Below are 24,245 nucleotides of genomic sequence, written 5' to 3' on the forward strand. Positions count from 1 at the left end.
TCCTTGCGGGCCACAATATTATGTAACGCCGGAATCGGAATTGCACAGAATTCCATAGATCTTCTGTAATAAATAAATAAAAAAATTCACTGAAAACATTGGAAACTGCTTTTAAGATCACCAAAACTCTGGTTAATGATGGGTTTTTTGTGTGTATTTTTTCCAATTCAGTGGCAGGCCGCATTTGGCCTGAGGGCCGCATGTTGCCCACCCCTGATCTAGTGATGTAACCCAAGTCTGTACTAAGAGTGAGCAGGAAGGGCACCCACCCTGGTGGTGGAAAAACAATTGAAATGCGAGCATAGGCTGACAATGAATAAAAACCAAGATGAGTGAAGTTGTCCTCCTATCATGTAGGGTGAGAGGAGGGAGAATTAATTTGGGAAAGAGAAAGGGAGAAAAGAAAAAAAAATTGGAACAGAGCACAGGTATTAAAGTAAGAGAAGTATAGGGATCACAATAGAACAGGTGATGCTATTCCGCTTATTGATTTTTTTTGATTACATGCCTGGTTGTGACTCTTCATTAACCTCTTTATCTGGAATATCTTTCCACTAAAGAATGCTTGCCTTTTGTGAATGATTTCTTCTTGAATTATTTGAACATCTCTGTAGTTTCCCCTCTGCTCTCTTTTCACCTCTAGGGTATACACGTTATAGTGCAATCTGTGTTTTCTATTCTGTTAAATGACTCCAGTCACATCTCCCAGATGGACCTGAATTTCTGCACTTTTCAGGCAAAGTGAGGCATCCACAGGGGACTGGTTGACATATATTTATGTTAGTCACGCAAGGGAATGGAGCTGTTTTCCTTGTACTTGAAAGACTTTTAACCAGCGATACAGAAACATGTATCCGTTTACAAGAAAATCAACTGACTGACCTTTGAATTTGGCATAGCAGAACTGATTTTACTAATAACCAAGCACAACCTTTTTAGACTATTTAAAAGAATCTGTTGCTTTGCCAGAAGACTGGTGTGAGAATGAATGCTCATGACCGTAATTGGTATAACAGCATCTGGAGAAAAACTGTAAAAGTCATTTCTGCATGTAAAGCAGCATCTTATGCATGGAAATAATCATCTGTAATATCTTACATCCAATGTGGGGATAACTCTATGACATGGGTGCTAACATTTACATGCCAATTACACATGTAAAAATGTAGAATGATTTTCTATACACAGATGTGTGCACATATGCATATCAAAGCCAAAATTCCATCTAAGTGCTATTCTGTATTTTGTGTATAATTTATATAGGGTCTCTTTTACTAAACTATGCTAGCGATTCCCACACAGCAAATGTGACGCAGCCCATTCAAAATGAATGGGCTGCATCACATTTGCCGTGCCAAGAATCACTAGCATGGTTTAGTAAAAGAGGTCCATAGTGCACTAGCTCAATGTCTGGCGCAAGTGCTTGTGCCTAAATTATAAATGGATATGTCACCTTTACATTAGTAATCTAGGCATTTACTTCCCTTTATAGAATAGACACCATATAGGTGCCCTTTTATAGAATTACTCCCACCCACCCAGTGCATAAAGTTACTTATACAGCCTGTATACACATTACTTCACCTGGACTGAGTAAAGCATTTTGAGAGAGTGATACTGGGGAGGAGTTAGTCTTTATGCTCATGCTTTATAAAATATACATACATGCATATAATATAGGCTGGGAAATGTATGCTTGTCAAAAATCAGGTATAAATATTTGTGCATAAATTCCCTGGAGAAGTTGGAAAACAGAAATATGTGCTAACTTCGTCGCTGAAAATGCAAGTTAATAAGTCCATCCTATAAGCATATCTTCACATTCACTATAGGGTCCTTTTTAGTGTGCGCTACAAACGCTAGCATGCCTTTGTAAAAGAACCCCTATATGAATAATTCCCTTATCTCTTATTTGTCGTGTTTGACTCTCCTAATTAGATTGTAAGCTCTGTCGAGCAGGGACTGTCTCTTCATGTTCAAGTATACAGTGCTGCGTACGTCTAGTAGTGCTATAGAAATGATAAGTAGTAGTAGTAGTACTCTTTGGGATTCCGGAATCTTGCTACTCTTTGGGATTCCGGAATCTTGCTACTCTTTGTCCTTATCCCTTATTTGTCCTGTTTGTCCTAATTAGATTGTAAGCTTTGTCGAGCAGGGACTGTCTCTTCATGTTCAAGTGTACAGCACTGCGTACGTCTTGTAACACTATAGAAATGATAAGTAGTAGTTGTAGTAATATGAACAAAAAATCAAAAGGCATACTTATGTTAGTGCTACTCAAACTGAGTTGTATATAATAATGTATGTTGCAATAAAAGCATTGAAAACCTTCTAGATTTTTGAATATCTACTCTCTCAAACATGCACATGCACAGCCCTACATGAATCCCTATATGCATATTTAGATTTTGAAAATTCAGCAGTACCAGCCCACAGTTTGACTATGATTTCATCTAGTTCACCTGTTTTGCACTTATCTATAGTTCTGAAGGGAAATAATATCTGCAGGCAATGTTTGTACCCCAAATCTGTTAAAAGTAGAAAACAGAGAAAATGCTGCTACATTATAATACATTTATTTTTATTTTTTTAATTAGGATTTATTTACCTCATGAAGTTCATTGGGTATAGCTGCAAGTCTTGCCTGCAGTTATTTATCTTATTTGGAGGGGGGGAGCATCAGGGTCAAATGCATGGACTGATGCAGTAATATCATCATCATTAGGTTGTGAAAAAAGGCTGGAACTTTTTCATTTGCGAGACACAGTGGATGCAAAGGATGCTGTGGTTCAAATTGCTGCTTCCAAGACAACAGTGGCGAAAAAAAGTCCCAAGAAAACAGCACGAGGCTAATTTGCTTTCATTTAAACCATGACACATTTTCATTATCAACTAGTAAAATGAACCTGCATATCAATGTTCTGATATGCAAGTTAAGTAGGATGGAATCCCGATAGAACTGAAATGGTTAATTAAATATAAAATTATATAAAATATAGAGAGAAGAAAACAAACATTTAAAAATAGTTTGAGTTAAGTGATGAACCTTCCCTTGAGTGGCTGTAAAACTCTCAGAAACATGCTTGGCAAAAGAAATCGATGTAGCACTAAAACCGCTTCTTGACTAGGACTGCCAACTGGCTCTGTTTTTTCCAGGACAGATTGATCCCTACTTACTTTTATTCTATGGCACAGATCGAGAGGGCACCAAGAAGGTGCCTATTTGGAACCTATTCAATAAAGGAAAGTAGGTGCCTACTTTCCTTTATATAGTGCAAGCATAGCAAGGCAAATGCATGCATATATTTTACATGTGAACACATAGCAGCCAAAGGGCTAGTATAAATCCTCTCACTTACTACTACTACTACTACTATTATTTAGCATTTCTATAGCGCTACAAGGCGTACGCAGCACTGCACAAACATAGAAGAAAGACAGTCCCTGCTCAAAGAGCTTACAATCTAATAGACAAAAAATAAAGTAAGCAAATCAAATCAATTAATGTGTACAGGAAGGAGGAGATGAGGGTAGGTGGAGGCGAGTGGTTACACTTAATTTGCTTTAAAAAATGCTCACAGATCATAGTACTCTATTGTAACAAAACACCTAGCCACTCACCTAAGTCTAACTCTGCAGCCATTTAGAGGGTGTGTCCCCAGCACAGCTCATGTCTGCCTGCACCTGGGCATGTGCTCTATATTAGCACCCTCCTCCCACTGACTGGGTCCCAACTGCCTCTGGATGAGTCTCCTGCTCTCAAGTTATCTCCAGTGATTTCTAGGACATTGGGGCCACACTCCCAGTGGTTCCACAGTTCCTATAAATCATCCACAGACCCAAAAACACAAACCACCAGGATTCTTAGTCAGTCCAGACAAGCAGAGGCAATAAATAAGATTTATTGTCTTAAAAATATTGAACAGTGAACCATATAAACATGTGGAAAAGAACAGGCAATACCAGATAACTGAATATGGATCAAATATAAAGCTATCTAAACATTTACCTACTACCTAAATAGTATCTAGGGAGTTCAGGAACAAGATATAGCTGCTCACAGGTTATGAAGTCTAACTGTTCACAGGGTCTCAGGAAAGGAGAACCTTCTCTTTCCACTCCCTTATCTGCAACTAAAATAAATACCTCATAGCTTAAGCTAACAACTTTTGGTGGAAAGAAGAAACTGTGACTTCTGGTACAGCTTTAACAAAAAAAGACAATCGTCATCTGCTGCCCAATTAGGAGAAATACATGTCATCAGTAAAATAATTAGGAGAAGTACATGTCATCAGTAAAATAATACAGTTCATAGGCTGTTTTGTCACATCTGTTTTTTATGTGTGTAACCATGTGCCCTGTCCATACTCTGCTTACACTGTGCCACATCCTTGCTTATACTCTACACTGTCTATTAAAATGTTTTATTACGTATTGTATTGACATTATAAGTAGTATACTATGCCATATTTGTATTGTTGTTTGAATATTTTTACTGCTGTGATTGTCTATTGCTTATGTTTGATTTATTCTTACTGTACACCACCTTGAGTGAATTCCTTCAAATAGGTTGTAAATAAATCCTAATAAATAAATAAAATGCCAGCATTTCCATGTGCTCCTACCATGTAAACCTCAGTATCTCTGATAAAATTACTCACCTACCCCCAATTCTATAATCTTGCACGTGCATTTTCATGCTTAGTGCATGAAATTGTATACACCATAATGGCAGTTCAATGCATAAATTAATTGCTAATTTACATTAACAACCAATAATTGGCAATATTTGGTGTTAATTGGTCCTAATTGGAACTAAATGTCAGTTACAACTGTAACTGCCCTTAGTTGGTATTCTACAACCTTAGGGCTCCTTTTACTAGGTGGTGGTGCTTACCGCTCGCTATGCAGGAAGTACCACCGGGCTACTGCAGCAGCCCAGCGGTACTTCCCACCACTAGTGTGCCATCATTTCCAGCACTACAAAAATGTATTGATTTTTGCAGTGCCAGAGTGTACCCGGCGGTAATTGGGCAGTGCCTATGAGTCTTTATAAAACCGGTACCTAAATGGCCTTCACATATGTGGAACCAGAAAATTTCCTTCTTTGTTCATAATTTTACCTGAAATGAGCAGAGGTATTCCTAAATCAGAGTTGGGACAGTGTTTTGGCTTATAAAATACACCCAGATAAATGTAAATTTTGCTGAATTTTATGGATGAGCCTCTGAGCAAATATAATTGTCTATAGCTAATTTCCAGAGAGTAGCTTCACGAAGGCACTTACATGCTTAAGTTATTTTTATAAAATAGAGATAACATGCACATATCTGCAGCACAGGTTAGGAAGCTGTTTTAAAATTATACTTCTAGTTCTTATGTGCATACGATAAGAATAATTACAAGTCCATTTAAGTTATGGCATCCCAAACCTGTCTCACAGCTAGTTAAGATTTTTTTTTTCTTTTTTTTTATTTATCATTTTACTTAATTACAATCACATTTATCACATAAATGTAAGGAAATACAGAAATTAATATAAAAAGGAAAACATTTTCTCTCAACAATATATATTTACATAATTGTCCACAATTGGAAGATCCAAGATCAGGAAAACAATCTTAAAGAAAATAAGAAAAACTCAAAATGGTTAATCTTACACTTCACATTTTCTGAGGGAGGAAGGTTAATCGGTCATTGCAGCCGGTACAGTGGTAACTGAAGGAAGTTGCTGCAGAGGATTCTTCATCTGTTTCCACAAACTCTTATAATTTCTTAGGTTCAAAAAAATAAGTAATAAGGAAATAAAACACTTACAAGGGAATTGCGCTAGGAAGGTCCCACCTAGGGCAATGATTCCTGGCTTAAAAGCCAAGACCTCACACCTCCCAGTCTGCGATTCTCTTGATGTGTCAGGAAATATATGCATCTTTGAACCCAAAAAACTATCAACCATGTATCGGAAATACAATTTCAAAACATTGTTCCTATCTAAATCAAAGACGAAAGTCACTAATAATAAATCTATAACTTCTGAATTTTCCAAAATGTCAGTTAAACTTACATCTCTTTTCTCTGATAAAGAAGATTTATAAAGGAAATATAATTTTAGTCGCCAATAGGTGGCTATCAGAAGGTATTAGCAAAGTATCAGGGAAATATTTCTTCAAGAATTCAGTAGCTGATATATAGGATATTATAGGTAAATTTATCATTCTCAAGTTTTTTCCCTTAATTGGTTCTCCAGAAATTCCAATTTTTACAAGAAAGATAACTATTCTTCATTACCAAATTGTCTGATTTTCATAGAGAAGCCATTTCCGTAATCAAAGTCTCTATTTTTATATCTTGGACTTCCACTTTGTTAGATAGGTATTAATATAAATTCTTTAACTCACATAGTGAAAAATTTTAAACATCTGAAGAAGAGAGTTATTCACATTCTGCTGCAGTTCCTATAGTACGTCCATTATGACATTATTGGCTTCACCAAGTCCAATTTCTCCACAGAAACCGCTCCAGATATCTTCGGGGGGAAGAGCTCACTCTCCAATCCCCCAGTTGGTTTATTATCTGAGTCGATGCTGCACCAGGACCTCCTCGGGTCACGTGAAAATCCTAATCCACTTCGGGTGTTTCCATTATTGACCTCCATAGTGAAGCAATACTGTTTCCGGGTCTTGGAGGGGTCTTGCCAACAGGGGGACTCAAAGTCACTCCCTCTCCACTGAGATTCGGCAATAAAGCCTTGCTGTTCCCCGAAGCAGGAACCGATGTCCCCAACGTTATGACCCCGAATCTCTCCAAAATAGACTGAGAAGTGGTGGGAACCCCAGCCATGTTCGAGGAGGACAACACCATGGCTTTGCCTTTTCTCTTCCCCATTCTCTGGGGAGCGCGCCTTCTTCTTCAGGCATTCTGGTGTAAAACGGGAACTCAACTAACGTACGTCCTCCCTCAACGCCATCTTGGATCCTCCAGGTTGGGACACTCTTTGTCTGGTTTCTCCTCAGAGGCCTGTCTGATATGGGTAACCCTACAGCATAGCCCTCTGAGTCATTGAAACACGGAAGCCCCTCCACCACTTACAAGGTGGTGTCCCTTCGGAGGGGCTAGTTAAGATTTCAGGATATTCAAAATACCAGTGCGTGAGGTTGATTTACCTACACTGAGTATTCAATGTATACAAACTGATTACATGCATATCCTTTGTAGATATCCTGAAAATCTGTCTGTGGGGTCAGCAGGACAGGTTAATGAACCTTGTTTAATTATAGGACAAATAGAGGGGCATTTTTGATATGACCTCTAAGTCCAATTTGGGACGTTTTGTGAAAAATGTCTAAAAATTGAGTGATGAATAGAGTGATTTGTAAACCAGAAAAACATCTATTTTTTTTCAAAAATTGCCATTTTCTAGATGTTTTTGTGCTTAGGACCCTGTTTACTAAGCTGTGTTGTAGGTGCGCTAATGTTTTTAGTGCGTGCTAATGCTAGAGACACCCATATTTTCCTATGGGTGTCTCTAGCATTAGTGCATGCTAAAAATGGTAGCGCACCTTAGTAAACAGGGCCTTTAGTGTGTTTTTCTTTAGGTACAATTTTTAAAAAAGTCCTAGGGAAAAACACACAAAAACAAGCCATTGGGACGTCTGGGGGCCAGCATTTTTAGTAGACTGACCAAACTAGGGCTTTTTTTGAGGAGGTACTTGGGGGTACTCAGTACCTTTTCCATTGTCTGCTAAAATTGGCCCATCATCCCCAAGTTTTAATGAGAGCTCAGGCTCTACACACCAATTCTGCCTTGTCATAGATTCTGTGATTGGTTACAGGAGGCCTGGCTATCCCTCAGTGATCGCTCCACCCCTGAAGGGTGGCCTGGCATTTGAGTACTTGCACCTTTTTTTTCTAGAAAAAATGCATTGGACTAAACAGACATCCCAGAAAGAGCAGTAGGGCAGCCTAGGGGGCACTGCACTGCACTTCACATGGATGGTCTCAGGTACAACTTTCACCATAACCCCCTTGTATTGTAATCTCTTCAGGAACAGAAAAAAAGAAAGAACTGTACCACACTGTGCACTACTACAATAGCCCTCAAGCCTGCAAATGTCACCTATATGTAGGTACAACAGGTATTTAGTGGTTTTTGGAATGCTCAAACATTTTACCACAAGTGTACCAGTTAGAGTGGTATATGGCCCTGGGTCCCCTTCCCTACAGTCCTCTGCACTAACCACTAGGCTATTCCTGGGATCTTTCTGTTCTAATAGGAATGACTATCATATCTGAAGCTCTCATAGAGCTTGGTGTGTACTGTCACTGTCACAGTTTTGGGGGGAGGAGGGGTTAGTAACCACTGAGAGATTAAGGGGGGGGGGGGTCATGTCTTAATTTCCCCAGTGATCATCTGGTCATTAGGGCACCTTTTTGTAACATTGTCATTTTTGGAACTATCGAAATGTTTGCCCCAGACGTTTTGGTTTTGTTCCATTATGGCAGAAAAATATCTAACTTTTGGGAATGCCCAAGTCTCATCCAAAATATGTACCCAACACACCCCCTTGAAATTTGGACGAACTGCAGAGAAAAACATCTCAAATCAGAGTTTTGAAAATCGCAACCTAGACGTTTTGGTGAGAAAAACATCCTTCTCCCGCTTTATGACATTTTTCATACATTTTTCTCTTTTGAAAATGAGCACCATATTGTGTTGTGGCTTAGATCTGAGTTTAATTATTATGGTGAAAGGTTGTTTCCATATTAAGCAGTGCACATTATAATAACGGAGATGTTATTTCAAGTAAGAGCGATATGTAATAGCTTTTATTGGAGCTGATCCTATGTGGGCAGTGAGCAAGGGGATGTGTAACAAGTGCTTTAAATAAATTAAATCAGCCAGGATTGAATTTGTATGTCCTGAAACAACGGAGCCAATCAGGACGTCAAAGTACCATCTTGTGCCAATAATTGGATTTCAGCACTGTATTTCTAGCCTACATTTGGTATCTAGAAAATTGCTTTCTTTACGAACTGTTTTGGATCGAATTCAATGCCTATTAATCTAATTGCTACGAAAAAGGAAAGGGGTGCAGCTATGGTCACATTACTGCACAAAGTAAAATAATTTATCTATGAAAAAAATTCCACCTTGCTCCTTCCATCTTACAGTAATGAAATAAATCCAAATGCCTTAATTATTTATTTATTTTGAAGCATTTGGGTAATGAAACAAATGTATTCCTAGATAATCCATCTTTCTACTAGATAATAGTCCAGTATTTTAACCTACAGAACATGTCCTACCACATAAGAGAAAAAATGTAAGCACACTGCCATCTGTTGAAAAGTGGTAAACAGCCTCAGGCATGCTTAAGGGTAAATAGCAAACAGCCTGATACATTTAAGCTATGTAGGTGAGGAACATCTGTGTGGCTTATGATTGAATACCAGTTAAGTTCAATCTCTGCAAAATTCTGTGTGCTGAAGTACTATTAATTTTAATAATTGCAAATCACTTGGAAAGAAGAGGGCAGTAGTAAATAATGCAATGTTGGAGGACAAAATGAAATATATGGCAGAACAACACTAAAAAAAAATCTAATAACATTTGAAGCCCTAAATATGCCCTTTCACTTCATAAACACAAAGTTAAATCATACACATTACACTTAGAAAAAAGTTTAAAACACAGGATCCTATATTCAAAGGGAGTTATGTGTTTTATTTTTATTTATTTTTGTTACATTTGTACCCCGCGCTTTCCCACTCATGGCAGGCTCAATGCGGCTTACATGTGGCTGCCAGGTGGCCAATACATGACTCTTATCTATATATTTTTAAAAGCTATCAGGGTATTCTCAGACTGCCTAAATGGCCTGATACTATTCATTTAAAAAGAGTTGGCTTAGGGCAGAGATGTCATACCTTGACCCTCACCAATTCTGGTTTTCAGGATTTTCCACTGGAGGCAGTGCATGCAAATAGATATCATGCATATTCATTGGGGAAATCCTGAAAACCCCTGACTGGATTGCAGCCATTGAGGACTGAGGTTGAACAACCCTGGCTTAGGAGAACAGTAAGAATAGCTCTTACAATTATCTGGATAAATTGCACTTTTAGTTTAGGCCTGTTGGATACTGATCATTGCACTAGACATATATTCAGTGTCACTGTCCATACAGAAAGTAGTGCTGAACTTGGGATAAAAACTGGGCTGACACAATTTAAGGGAGCAACTGAATTTTAATTTTTCTGGTTTATGTAGTTAGAAAAACCAGATTTTATGTTAGGTATGATTTATTGTTTTAAAGCAGGAGTTCTTAAACCAGTCAGATTTTCGGGATCTCCACAATGAATAGGCATCAGATAGATTTGCATACAGTGGAGACAGTACATTCAATTCTGACTCATGTCTATTCATTGTGTAGTGGAGGGGTGGCCTAATTGTTAACACAGTAACATAGTAAATGACAGCAGATAAAGACCTGTATGGTGCATCCAGTCTGCCCAAGATAAACTCATTTTACATGGTATGTGATACTTTATACCCGAGTTTGATTTGTCCTTGCCTTTCTCAGGGAACAGACTGTAGAAAGAAGTCTGCCCAGCACTGTTCTTGTACTAAGTTCTGAAGCTAACGTCGAAACCCCTTAAAATTTACACTCCAGCCCATCCACATCTATTCAGTCACGGTCAGGGTGTAGACCATAGAAGTCTGCACCGGTTTTGCTTCCCAGTTACCGCTGTTGCCACCTAATCTCCGCTAAGATTCCATGGATCCATTCCTTCTAAACAGGATTCCTTTGTGTTTATCCCATGCATGTTTGAATTCCATTAACGTTTTCACATGGGCGTAGTTTGGGGGGGGGGGGGCAAGAAACAGCTTGCCACCTCCTGCATTGCAATCGCGATTCCGTCTACCCCCTCTCTGCCTCCCTCCGGCGCTGCAGTCTTCAATCTTTCTGTGCTCCGCCTCCCAGCAGCATTAGTAACGTATCCATGCTGCCTTCACACTGCCCCAGAAGACTTTTCTCTGCAGCCTCCCTTAGTCCCACCAATGCGGGAACAGGAAGTTGAAGAGAAAGCTTCCGGGGCAGACCGAAGGCAGCATGTATACATCGCTAACGCTGCCAGGAGCACAGAAAGATTGAAGACTGCTGTGCGCAGTGTGCCAGAGTTTTTGCACAATCCTGGACCTCGCAGGCAGGCAGGGCACAACCTGGACTGGGTGAGGTGGAGCACAGCAGAGGGAGGGTTGGTGAGCAGAGGGAAGGAGCAAGAGATGGATGGGACTGGGAGGGGTGGTGAGCAGAGGGAAGGAGCAGGAGATGGATGGGACTGGGAGAGGGAGCACAGCAGAGGGAAGGAGCAGGAGATGGATGGGACTGGGAGGGGTGGTGAGCAGAGGGAAGGAGCAAGAGATGGATGGGACTGGGAGGGGTGGTGAGCAGAGGGAAGGAGCAGGAGATGGATGGGACTGGGAGAGGGAGCACAGCAGAGGGAAGGAGCAGGAGATGGATGGGACTGGGAGAGGGAGCACAGCAGAGGGAAGGAGCAGGAGATGGATGGGACTGGGAGGGGTGGTGAGCAGAGGAAAGGAGCAGGAGATGGATGGGACTGGGGGTTGGGAGAGGGGAAGAAGCAGGGTGTGAAATGAGGGATATGAGAAAAAGGGCAAGAAAAAGGGATGATGTGGGAAAAGGTTGAGACATAATGTGAATGACCAGGAAGACTGGAGAGAGGATAAGAGACATTGAAAAGGGATTAGGGTACTGGTGAGGGGTATGGTAGAAAGGGATTAAAAAGATGGTGAAAGATAAGTTATTGGGCATGGGGTAAAATGTAACAGGTAGAAGAGTGGCCTTGGAGGCAAGGGAAGGAAGGAGAGGCTTGGATGGAGCTGGGACTGATAGGGTGATGAGATGCAGTGGAGGGTAGATGAGAGCAAAGAGGGTGAGTACAGAGTATGGGAATGGTGGACTAATGAAGTGGGTGAAAGATGGAGGAGGTATTTAGGAGACTGGGGAGAGACAGAGGGGGGAATGGGAGTGCTGGAGAGGGAATGAGAGGGAGATGGTCAAAGCCGGTAGGTAGATGGATGCTAAGGACTAAAGAGTGAAAGAAAAGAGTGTGTGTGTGGGGGGGGGGGGGGGGAGTAAAATGAAAGATCAGTGCTAGACAGATGCAGAGAAGGACAGGAAGACAAGAGAAGAGCGAAGAAGTGGGAAGTCAACCTTCAAAAGAATTTAGGAGAAGACTGATACATGGAAAGTGGAGACTGGGACCAGACCAACTAGAAAAATAGAATGCTCAGACAACAAAGGTAGAAAATAAAACATTCTTTTTATTTAATGCATTTTAAGGACTAAGATGTGCCTGCTTTATGAAATGTACATTTTTTTCTATTGTTGTATTTTGCAGAGTACAGGAGAAAATGCATTTCTGTTTCTCTTTTACCAGTATTTGCACTGCTTACAGAGCCTGGCTTTCTTGAACAGATCTATATTTCAGTTTTTGTGGGCATGTTTTTTGTTGTTCCTATTTTGTATCACATGAGGGTCTGTCCATGTTCTGCATATGTGACTGACGTGACGGATTCTGCTAGCATGTAGTGTTTGTGTAGGAATGTGTAACAGTCCAGCTTGTTACAGTTTTCCAGTAGCAGGTATATTGGTGCTCTAGGGTCCAGTGTAAAATTTATAGCACTGCCCTTTCATAGATGGATTAAGACTGTTGTGTGTTAAGTTTTCTGTATAGGTTTTGAGTGTCTCTTTGTAGGGTTTTGTGTTGTTTCATAAAGTGTCTGGCCCTATTGTTTTTGATATACTGGCTTCATATTCGGCATTTTAGTCTGGTGCGTGTATGTTTTTGTTGATTTTATTAATAGCCATAATGAATATGTATGAGATGCATATATGCAAATGAATATGCAAATGTGCCAGCCACACCCTTCCCCCCCCCCAAATGAAACAGTCAAACTACGCCCATGCGTTTTCATCTCCACCACCTCCCGCAGGAAAGCATTCCACATATCCACCACCCTTTCTGTGAAAAAATACTTCCTGACATTACTCCTGAGTCTGCCCCCCATCAACTTCAATTCATGTCCTCTAGTGGTCTGTAAAATAGGATGGAGTTCAGGTGATCAGGCAGGGTTTTGTTGTGGATTCTGATTGAGGCAATTTCAAGTTGGGGTGTTATGGACTCGGCAGTGGTTTCGATGGTAAACTGGGATCGATAGATTAATGCTATACCTCCGCCTCTTTTATCCTTTCTGGTCCAGTGAATGATTTTATATCCTGGGGGGCAAAGATCTAGGATTATGGGGTCCTTTTGGTCATGGATCCAGGTTTTGTTGATGAAGAGTAGATCAAGGTTTTCTGATGTGATCCAGTCTGTTAGTAGTGTCGTTTTGTTTACTACGGATCTGGCGTTAATGTAGCCGATTTGAATTTTCTGGTATGGGTCATCTACGATTGGTTTTATGTGGATTTTTGTTAGTTGTTGTTTCTTAGTTTGTATGGATTTTTGTGATCTTTCTTTCCCTTCAGTTGAGGTTGTCCTTTTGTTTGTGTTCTTCCATCGTTCTGGTTATTGTCAGTGTGGTGAGGTGTGTTGTAGCTTTTCAGTCTATGATAATTTTGTATTATGGGTATAATGTTGCTTTCTGTGAGCAGAGTGGTTAGTGTTAGTTGGATCAACGATAATGAGTATATTGCTAGGAGTAGTTTGGTGGTGTTCATTGTGGTTTCAGTTCACTATGGGCTACAATTAGGCTGTATTGATATAAGTTACTTCCACTGTGAAGTTTCGGTGTCTTCAGGGTGTCCTTGTCCTTTAGCAAGATACGGCCTCCAAAACTGAACACAATACTCAAAGTGGGACCTCACCAACGACTTTCTTTTGCTAGTTATACCCCTCTCTATGCAGCCTACCATCCTTCTGGCCACGGCCATCGCCTTGTCGCATTGTTTCTTCATCTTTGGATCCTCAGTCACCAACACACCAAGGTCTCTCTCCTGAGTCCAGCTTACTAATCTCGCCCCTCCTATCTAGTACCTCTCTTTCGGATTTCTGCACCCTAAGTGCATCACTCTACACTTCTTGGCATTAAATTTTACCTGCCAGACCCTCGACCATTCTTCTAATGTTCGGAGATCCCTTCTCATCGTTTCTACTTTCTCCAAGGTATCCACTCTATTGGCTACCTTTTCGGGGGGGGGGGGGGCATTTACCCACTGTGATAAAAAGTATTCTGGCGCTTGGGAAAATCAGCCCCTGTCGCTACTGCAGGGCCCTTTTTACCTCAGCTTGGTAAAAGGACCCCTTAGTGACTTCACTCCAGATTGTGACATCACTCCAGATATCAGCTCAACTTTGATCATTATGATCACTGTTTCCCATCGGATCTAACACAGCTACCTCTCGTACTATGCCCTGTATTCCACTAAGGATTAGATCCAAAATAGCTCCCCCTCTTATTTGTTCCTGGACCAGTTGCTCCAAGAAACAATCATTTATTACATCTAGAAAATTTACCTCCCTAACTCTCCCTGCTATAACATTTATCCAGTCAATATTAGGATAATTGAAGTTACCCATTATTATAATGTTGACTAGTTTCTGTAAACATATTTCCATCTGTCTGTTCATTTTCTCCTGGCAGACAGTAGTACAGCCCTACCAGTATACTCCTTCCCTTCGTACCTGGAATTTCTATCTATAAAGATTTCACGTTGCTATCTCTTTCATGTGGAATGTTTATTTTGTTTGACTCAATTCCCTCTTTAACATATAATGCAGCCCCCCTCCAATTTGATCCACTCTATCATTGTAATAACATTTATACCCTGATAACACAGGGATCCTTTTAAAAAAGTGCACTAGCGTTTTTAGTGCATGCTAAAAACTAGCACACATTAAATGTTAGAGATGCGCATAGAAATATATGGGTATCTCTAACTCTTAGTGCAAGCTTATTTTTAGTGCACGCTAAAAATGCTAGCGTGCCTTTGTAAAAAAAAAACCCTCCTAGTGCTATATCCTCCAATTCTCCTACCTTATTTTTAAGGTTTCTAGCATTTGTATATAGACACTTCAAATTGATTTTTTTTCCATGCATCTACTGGCTGCTTTGTCTGAATTTCATGCTCTTTTTAGTAGAGTGTTTTACTACTTCAGTTTGATTTGTCTTCAGCTTTTGATTTGGTGGATTGGTGCATGCTGATCCCAGAACTACTGTGAGATGCCTGAGGCAGTGCCTTTTAGGGTGCAGTAAGCACAAGTTAGTGCTTCCCACTGCTTAGTAGAAGGGCCCCCTTTTTAAAATTACTCCCTTTATGTAAACCACATTGCTGTTAAAATGAATATTCATAATATTTTTTAAACATCAAATATTCTTTCTTATCTAGGGTGAAAAAGGAGAGAAAGGAGAAACAGGCTCAGATGGCCTTCACGGAAAAGATGTAAGTTTATTGATATCAATTTCTGTTGTTTTGAATGATTTTTAAGTAGAGAGATGTGGTAGCCGTGTTAGTCCACTTTTAAAGGTAATCAATAGAAATAGAATAAAATAAAACATAGAAAAGAAAATAAGTTGATACCTTTTTTATTGGACTAACTTAATACATTATTTGATTAGCTTTCGAAGGAAGCTCTTCTTCGTCAGATCAGAAATAAGCAAATTTTGATAAGTAACAGCATATATAAGTGAAATATCAAAGTATTTCAGTGACAGTCTGAAGGGATGAGGGAGGGGTGGGCTAGGTGAGAAACAGAGGGCTGAGAGGATGAGGGACGGGGAGATATGCATGCTGATCAGAGGGTGACAAAGCAGTGAAATGTCATGGTTTATAATGGGCTAGAAAACCTAGATCTTTGTTAAGTCCTGTCTGGTGGGTGTCAAAATATTTAATCATTTTGACTTCAAAGGTCTTGCGTTCCTGTATTGATTTAAAGTTTCCTTTCAGTATTCTCACCATAGAATCATTGGTATAGTGTTCTGGCTTTGTAAAGTGCTGTCCCATAGAGGTAACATCCTGATTGGCACTGGTATTTTTCATATGATGTCTGTGTACATCAAATCTCTTCTTCAGCATCTGGCTTGTTTCTCCAATATAGCACCCTTCGTCACATTTTTTACACTGGATGGGATATACTACATTGGAAGATGAGCATGTAAAGGATTCCTTTATGTTGAATAGTTTTCCTTTGTGAATGATTGCGGGGTCTTGTGAAATGTTTTGGCATAGTTTGCAGCTGGCTATATTGCAAGGATGTGTGCCACTCACTTCTTTATGGGTCTTAGATTCTTAGAATGCATAAACGCAATAGAACATAGACTCAAAATGGGAGAAAATGTTTTGTACATCTGGTTTTAGAAGTGGAGAACTAGTCTAATGCAGGCCTTGACAGATTTTTGTGGGATTTAGGAGCCAGAACAAAAACTTAGGAGTCAGCAGATGAGACTTTTCTCAACCCCTACCCTTCAGGGCCTGATTTACTAAGGCTGTTTTTCATCTTCCTTGACCAAGGGAAAATGTAAGCTTAATAAATCAGGCCCTTAATGCATCACTGAATTTCACATGCAGCAATGCAACTACTCATCACTCAGTCCAGCTCACACTCTTCACCCCCCCCCCCCCCCCAAATCATCACCTAGTCTCACTAACTCCCTATCAACACACTCCATGCCCTGTGGTCACCCAGTCTCTTTTTCTAGCCTCCTTCCTCTCTTATATCATCCACCCCTAGGCCTATCCCTCATCCCAGGGGCAGCAAATTGCCCTTTTGTTTGGGGGTTACCCAAGCTCTACCCCCAGTTTCCCTTCCCTACCATCCCATAGTCTGCCCCCCCCAAGGTGTCCAGAATTTCTCCCCTCCTTCTCAACCCCCCATAGTCTCCTGCATCTCTGTCCTTCCCTCCCTTTCAACCCCCCCCCCCCCCCATGATTTCCTTTGTCCTTCCCCTCCATCTTGACCCCCCCCCTCCTCGGTTCTTCAGCATCTCTGTCTTCCATCTCTTCCCTCTCCACATGGTCCACAGCATTGCTCTCTTTTCCTACCTTCCTTCCTCCTCCCCATGGCATTTAACATCTCTATCCTTCTGCCCACTTCCTCTTCTAGCATTTTTCTCTCCCTCTCTTCTTCCTTACCCCCCCCCCCCCCACACACACACACCCATGATGTCTCTTTCCTCCTTCAGCATCTCTCTCTTTCCCTGCCACTGCCAGGTGTTTATTCACTTAACTCATTTCCCCGGGGTGGCAACTCTATCAGCAGCATAGGTGGCATCATGTAGTCTACTAGTGTGGGGCCTTGAGCATTTGCACATGCTCAAGGTCTGCTGGTTCATGACGCATAGTGAGAGAGGCAGAGAAGAAAAATTTGGGGGTGCCATGGCATCTGTGGCTCCCCCTGTACCAACATCTTTTCCTCACCCCATCTAGCCCTCACTTCCAGGAAGACAATCAGCTGCCCCTCCCACTAGCCTGTACTCCCAGCAAGCCAGAAAGTCACCCATCTCCGTCCCCAGCTTTGTACCCGAGCCAGCCAGGCAGCCACCCATCCCCCCCAGCCTTGTACCCCAGCCCCACACCCCCTTCTCCAGCCTTGTACCTCAACCAGTCAGGCAGCCACCCACTCCCCTAATCTACCTTTTACCCCATTAAATTAGGCAGTCGCCATCCCCCATCCGTATTCCCAGCAAGGCAGATAACCTCTCCTCTCCTCTTCCAGTAGCTCTTGCGGCTACCTGTTACCCTGCTGTCCGTGGCTGCCATCGGCAGCAAGAACTTCCTCTTCTGTGTATCACATGGCTCTGAATGAGTCTGAGCCACTTACTCAGGAACCTTCACCCTGGCCTTGTGAGATTTGAGACCAGCGCGAGAGTTCCTGCATCGCGTGGCTCAGACTTATGTAGAATTCACCAAAGAGGGTCAAAGTACATAATACCAACAATCCAAAAAAGAAGCACAAAGGGCTCTAAATGGTACAAGTGTCATTAATAAAGCACACTTATACCATTCTTGAGTGCCCTTTGTACTTCTTTTTTGGATCATTACATAAGTACATAAGTACATAAGTAGTGCCATACTGGGAAAGACCAAAGGTCCATCTAGCCCAGCATCCTGTCACCGACAGTGGCCAATCCAGGTCAAGGGCACCTGGCACGCTCCCCAAACGTAAAAACATTCCAGACAAGTTATACCTAAAAATGCGGAATTTTTCCAAGTCCATTTAATAGCGGTCTATGGACTTGTCCTTTAGGAATCTATCTAACCCCTTTTTAAACTCCGTCAAGCTAACCGCCCGTACCACGTTCTCCGGCAACGAATTCCAGAGTCTAATTACACGTTGGGTGAAGAAAAATTTTCTCCGATTCGTTTTAAATTTACCACACTGTAGCTTCAACTCATGCCCTCTAGTCCTAGTATTTTTGGATAGCGTGAACAGTCGCTTCACATCCACCCGATCCATTCCACTCATTATTTATACACTTCTATCATATCTCCCCTCAGCCGTCTCTTCTCCAAGCTGAAAAGCCCTAGCCTTCTCAGCCTCTCTTCATAGGAAAGTCGTCCCATCCCCACTATCATTTTCGTCGCCCTTCGCTGTACCTTTTCCAATTCTACTATATCTTTTTTGAGATACGGAGACCAGTACTGAACACAATACTCCAGGTGCGGTCGCACCATGGAGCGATACAACGGCATTATAACATCCGCACACCTGGACTCCATACCTTTCCTAATAACACCCAACATTCTATTCGCTTTCCTAGCCGCAGCAGCACACTGAGCAGAAGGTTTCAGCGTATCATCGACGACGACACCCAGATCCCTTTCTTGATCCGTAACTCCTAACGCGGAACCTTGCAAGACGTAGCTATAATTCGGGTTCCTCTTACCCACATGCATCACTTTGCACTTGTCAACATTGAACTTCATCTGCCACTTGCACGCCCATTCTCCCAGTCTCGCAAGGTCCTCCTGTAATCGTTCACATTCCTCCTGCGACTTGACGACCCTGAATAATTCAGACTTATGCAGAGCCATGCAACACAGAGAAGAATTTCTTGATGTAGGAGTGTGAGCTGAAAATGGTACTAAACCTGCAAATATAATTCCAGGTACCAGGGACAAATTCTATTCACCATGGCAACGTGGCACCTGGGATTTGTCGAGCCCTGGTCTAATGTTTAGTGTAGTGGGCTGAGCACTGGAGGAACTGGGGTTGATTCCCACTGCAGCTCCTTGTGACCCTGGGCAAATCACTTAAACCTCCATTGTCCCAGATACAAAAGTTTAGATTGTGAGCCCACTAGGGACAGAGAACGTACCTGCCTATAATAAATGTAAACTGTGGTGGTATATCAATTCCATGACCCTTTGCCCCTTTTTTCAGTATAAGAACTGCAGACAGGTGCAAAGCATCTGCACTTAGGTTCCAGCTATAATGCAGAAAGTTTTAGGCACTTGCCACACATTAGCTGCAAAAATTAAAACTAGTAAGGGCAAGGCCTGTGCAATAAATGTTTGGGGCATGATCAGCATTTGTCCTGCATTTACCACACAGAGCAGTTACTTACTGCTTGGTAAATGCATTGGTGGATGGTGTGGTATGTATAGTACCAATGCAATGAGATTTGGCGCTCTAGGCAAACTTTCAGCTTTACAACTCCTCAGTGCGTTTTTTTTCTAGCAAAAAAGGTGCCGGTACTCAAATGCCAGGCTACCCTTCAGGAGTGGAGTGATCACTGAGGGACCCACCCCACAAACCCAGGCCCCCTACAACCAGTCACAGAATCTATGACAAGGCAGAATTGCTGTGTAGAGCATGAGCTCGTTCATTAAAACCATAGGTCTATTTTAGCAGACAATGGAAAAGGTGCCGGTACTCAGTACCTCCAAGTACCCCCTCAAAAAAAGCCCTTTAACTCTTAATGGTTAATGCATTGGGATGAGAACCTGGGGAACTGGATTTGATTCCTGCTGCAGCTCCTCGTGACTCTGTACAAGTCACTTAACCCTGGGTTTGATTCTTACTGCAGCGCCTTATGACTCTAGGCAAGTCACTTAACCCTCTAATGCCCCAGCTACTAAAGCTTAGATTGTGAGCCCACTAGGGACAGCGAAAAGTATCTTGGTACCAAATCTGAAGCTTAACTGTGCCCGAGTTGAACAATAGTTTCTCCAGTGTGTCTGTTACCTATTAGATTCATGCCATGGAGCATCAGAACTCACTATGCCTAGCAAAGAATTAGTGCACTCTGCAATCAAAAACAATACTAGAAGTAACTGCTGCAAAAAGAGTTCACTCACTGGACTGGAGCTCAATTCTCAGCAACCCGCAACACGAGTTTACCACACCCTAACTAGAGCTGTATTTAAAATATATATATTTATTTAAATTTTTAAATACATATCTCCACAATTCTGAGATAATCAGAAAACATAGAAAAAGAAAAAAAATCTCAAATATTTAAAAGAAATAAACATTAATCTTATGCCCACAAGTTAAGGAAGTAAAGATCCAAGTTATAAGAAATAAACTATTACAAAGAAGTATAAATAAAAATTCTAATCAGGCAGTCGCTCTCCCCAAATACTATCTCTAGCCTACCCCTGATGGCGTGCATTCAGAATTATCTTAGTCATTCAATTCTTCTTTAGCCACTAGAAAACCATTTGGCTGTTTTGGATCAAAAATTTGAAGTTGTTTACCCTCATAAACTACAAAATATAAACAAGGAAATCTTAGCACAAAATTGGCACTTAATGCTTGTACTCTAGGCCATAGGACCAAAAAAGCTTTACACCTCATCTGTGTCTCTCTTGAGATATCAGGAAATATGCACACTTTTGATCCCAAAAACTGCATCTCTAGATGTCTAAAAGAAAGTTTCAAAACTGCGCTGCATTCAAGTTCCAAAGCAAAAGTAACCACCATAGTAGTTCTCTGTGTAATTATATCCATGGAGGATTCCAAAAAGGATGTGAGATTCAGATTGTCCACCTCCTGCCTCTGAGAGGAATCTCCCACTGATCTTCTTGAGTGCCAGATATATTGAGCTTGTGTAATGGGAGGCAATGAATCGCTCACCATCCCCAGGACCTCACGTAAATATTTCTTGACCATATGTACACTGGGGAAATCAAAGGTGACTTGGGGAAGTTAAGAAATCTCAGGTTATGCCTTCTAACCTGGTTTACGGGTATTCCACACGTTGGTGTAAAAGGTCTTACCCTTAACCAAGACATCTCAAAAATTCTCCAAAGTCTGAAGTTTTAACTCTTAAGATTCAACTTTAAAGGTATTGGGCAGATACCTGTGCTTGAAGCAAGACTACCTCTGAAGTAGCCTTAATGTCCTTAGAGTTCCCCATAATCAAAGGCTGCAAAGAAGAATGCATGTCATAAATAATATCCCAAAGACACTCCAAAGTCACTATGGCTGGCTTTGTTATTACCCAAGATGACATAGCAAGAGGAAGTAGACTTTTCATCTGGGAGAGAGTACTCATAGTATCCGAAGGAAAAATCTTTAAAGCTGATTGAATAAGAATATCTTGTCCAGGTTCCATAGTCTCATCCGCTGCTGGCACATTCCCTCTCTGCGAACCCAGTTCTCCAACCTCTAAAACACTGGGCGGAGAAACGCCTGCAGCTCCTTCATTTCCCACCTGCGGGGGGGGGGGGGGACGGGACTGCACACTTGACAGGGCTCAGAGATGCCCCATTCACACTACTGACATATGCTAATGCATTGGTTCCGGCAGAAGGAGATGAAGTCATTGGGAGCCCCAAAGGCGCTCCAAAGTGATCCATCATCATCTGTTTCATTGCCAGGACTGCACCGGGAGTTGAGGGAATCTCCCTAACTTTCTCTCTCCACTTGCCTGTCTCTAACAGGCTAGAAGACATTCTGAAGAGATGAAGTTAGTGCCTGGAGAGGATCTGCAGGTGTGTCTACTTCCTAAATCTCCATCTTGGATCCTATCTAGAGCTGTATGACATACCAATGAAAAACAAGAAAACGAGAGCTTAATAGAGAAGATACTTAATCAGAGCTGAAGCTGGATCCAACCTGCCCCAGATTGCTGAAACTACACCTGCCAGCACCCTATCCCTCAGCCTTGTATCGGCAAGGAGCAACTCCTCCCCACTACTCCACCCTGCTCTATGACTGTACTTCACCAGGAGAAAGATAGCCTAGCAATAACAGAAGTGGTACATTCCATCACCCCTCCTTGCCCTCTGGCAGTTCTGCACCAAGACGTCAACAGAGAACAACATTCACCAATGAACACGACCCTCATAGGTGAAGACAAGGGAGTCAACATTCTGACCACCATATGGACACTACTGAGAAACTTAACCCACTGACCTACCTTCACCGCTCAACTAGCTAACCTATAACTATATAGCCCATCATGAAATTCCATTCGGAAAACACTTAATTAGGAAAAACCTAGAAACATGTCCCACACACAAGAAAAAAAAAACAACTATACAAAACTGAGTCCTAACCTCTCTTTCCCCCATCTTAGAACCAACATAAATGCCAGCTCCTAAAAACACAGACAAAGACAAAATGAATCTCACTAGACTTGCACAAAGCATATTTACCCTTATGCTACTATCCACCACAATAGCCCTCACACAGGGTGACAACAACATAATACCAATACTCCATAGTTCAAATCACCTTATTAGTTACACCGCTTTCCATCAAGGCAGACCTCACTCTAACAGATGAAAAACCACGACCCCACGAACAGCCGAAGAGTCACACCCTACAACAACCCAAACACAACAACTGGCCAAAAAGGAGACTAACCAAACCCGAAACCCAAACGGGTGGAAATCCATAAAGTCATGATAACTGAAGACAATTATCTCCTAATACCAATCGGCTACATCAACACTGGATCAGCAGTCAACAAAACCAAAACAATCAAAGACTGGATATTGGACAAAGACCTATGATTGATCTTCCTAAATGAAACATGGCTTCAGAATAAAGACAACCCCATAATCCTAGACCTCTGCCCTCCCGGATACAAAATTTTGAATTGGATTAGAACTGGGGAAAAAAGGAGGGGGCATAATACTTGGAACCCATTACAGAATCCATAACACCACAACTGGAAATTGCCTCAGAATAAGAGATAATGACTTACATAACCATCTAAGTTGTGTACTTTTCTACAGGCCTCTGGAAATGGGAAAATGGCCCAAACAGACTTTATGGACTTTATTTGTAACATCTGCACAACCAACATACTGATAATAGGAGACATTAACCTACATTTAGAAAACCAGAACACTGAAAGCATTAGGGACTGTGTTAAATTCCTTCAACTCTGGGATTTCCAATGGTCACCTGTGCCCACTACACACACCAAAAGACACACTTTAGACCTAATAGCATATAGATTCTCACCCAACCAGGACTTTACCATACAAAACCAAAGATGGACAGAAACTCCATGGTCTGACCATTTCAAGCTAAACATGACCCTCTACTTGAAAGAACTAGGGATCACCCCAACACAATCACGAACCATTCATAACTCATGAGGAAAAGTTGATGCAACTAAATTCTGGTCTTCCATCTACGACAATCACTGATTCTGCGGATTTTATAACAGAATGGGACAAGAGATACACCACCATACTAAATGAGAGAGACCCCATGAAATCCAAAAGCATACAGGACAGAAAACTAGTTCTATGGTATGATGATACACTGAAAGAGCACAGAAACAGTACTAATCACACTTTTAGGAAAATTCAAAAATGAAATCTCAACCGGGAATAATAGTCTCTTACTACAGTTCAACATGCCCAGTGCATTCAACATGGTCGATCATACTATCCTACAAAGAATCCTCAACAAAATAGGAATAGTAGGGAAAGTACTTGAATGGTTAAGAGGATTCCTGATCACCCAATCCCACCAAGTGAAACTGAACTCCTCGATCTCCAACCCTTGGAAAATGGAATGCGGAGGTGCCCCAGGGTTCACCACTCTCTCCATTACTGTTCAATCTATTCATGGCCCCCCTGAAATCTTGTGCCCAGTGTGTGGCGCGAGGCAAAAAAGAAAACAGGATGCTAAGACGTATTAGGAAAGGGATGCAAAATAAGACCAAAATATTATAATGTTTCTGTATTGCTCAATGAAGCGACCTCACCTTGAGTATTGCATTGAATCCTGGTTGCCATATTTGAAAA

At 41.4% G+C, this 24,245-nt stretch overlaps 1 protein-coding gene across 1 annotated transcript in view; it reads left to right on the top strand.

Moving 5' to 3' along the window:
* The window catches only part of COL19A1 (collagen type XIX alpha 1 chain), a 946,027-nt gene that overhangs the window by 334,803 nt on the left and 586,979 nt on the right, over positions 1 to 24,245 (top strand). Inside the window, exon 13 of the mRNA XM_030199003.1 lies at positions 15,417 to 15,470. Within this exon, the coding sequence (XP_030054863.1) occupies positions 15,417 to 15,470 (54 nt within the window). The remainder of the gene's footprint in view (positions 1 to 15,416; positions 15,471 to 24,245) is intronic.

This window comes from Microcaecilia unicolor, chromosome 3 (genome assembly GCF_901765095.1).
Source record: "Microcaecilia unicolor chromosome 3, aMicUni1.1, whole genome shotgun sequence".
NCBI classification, from domain to species: Eukaryota; Metazoa; Chordata; class Amphibia; order Gymnophiona; family Siphonopidae; genus Microcaecilia; species Microcaecilia unicolor.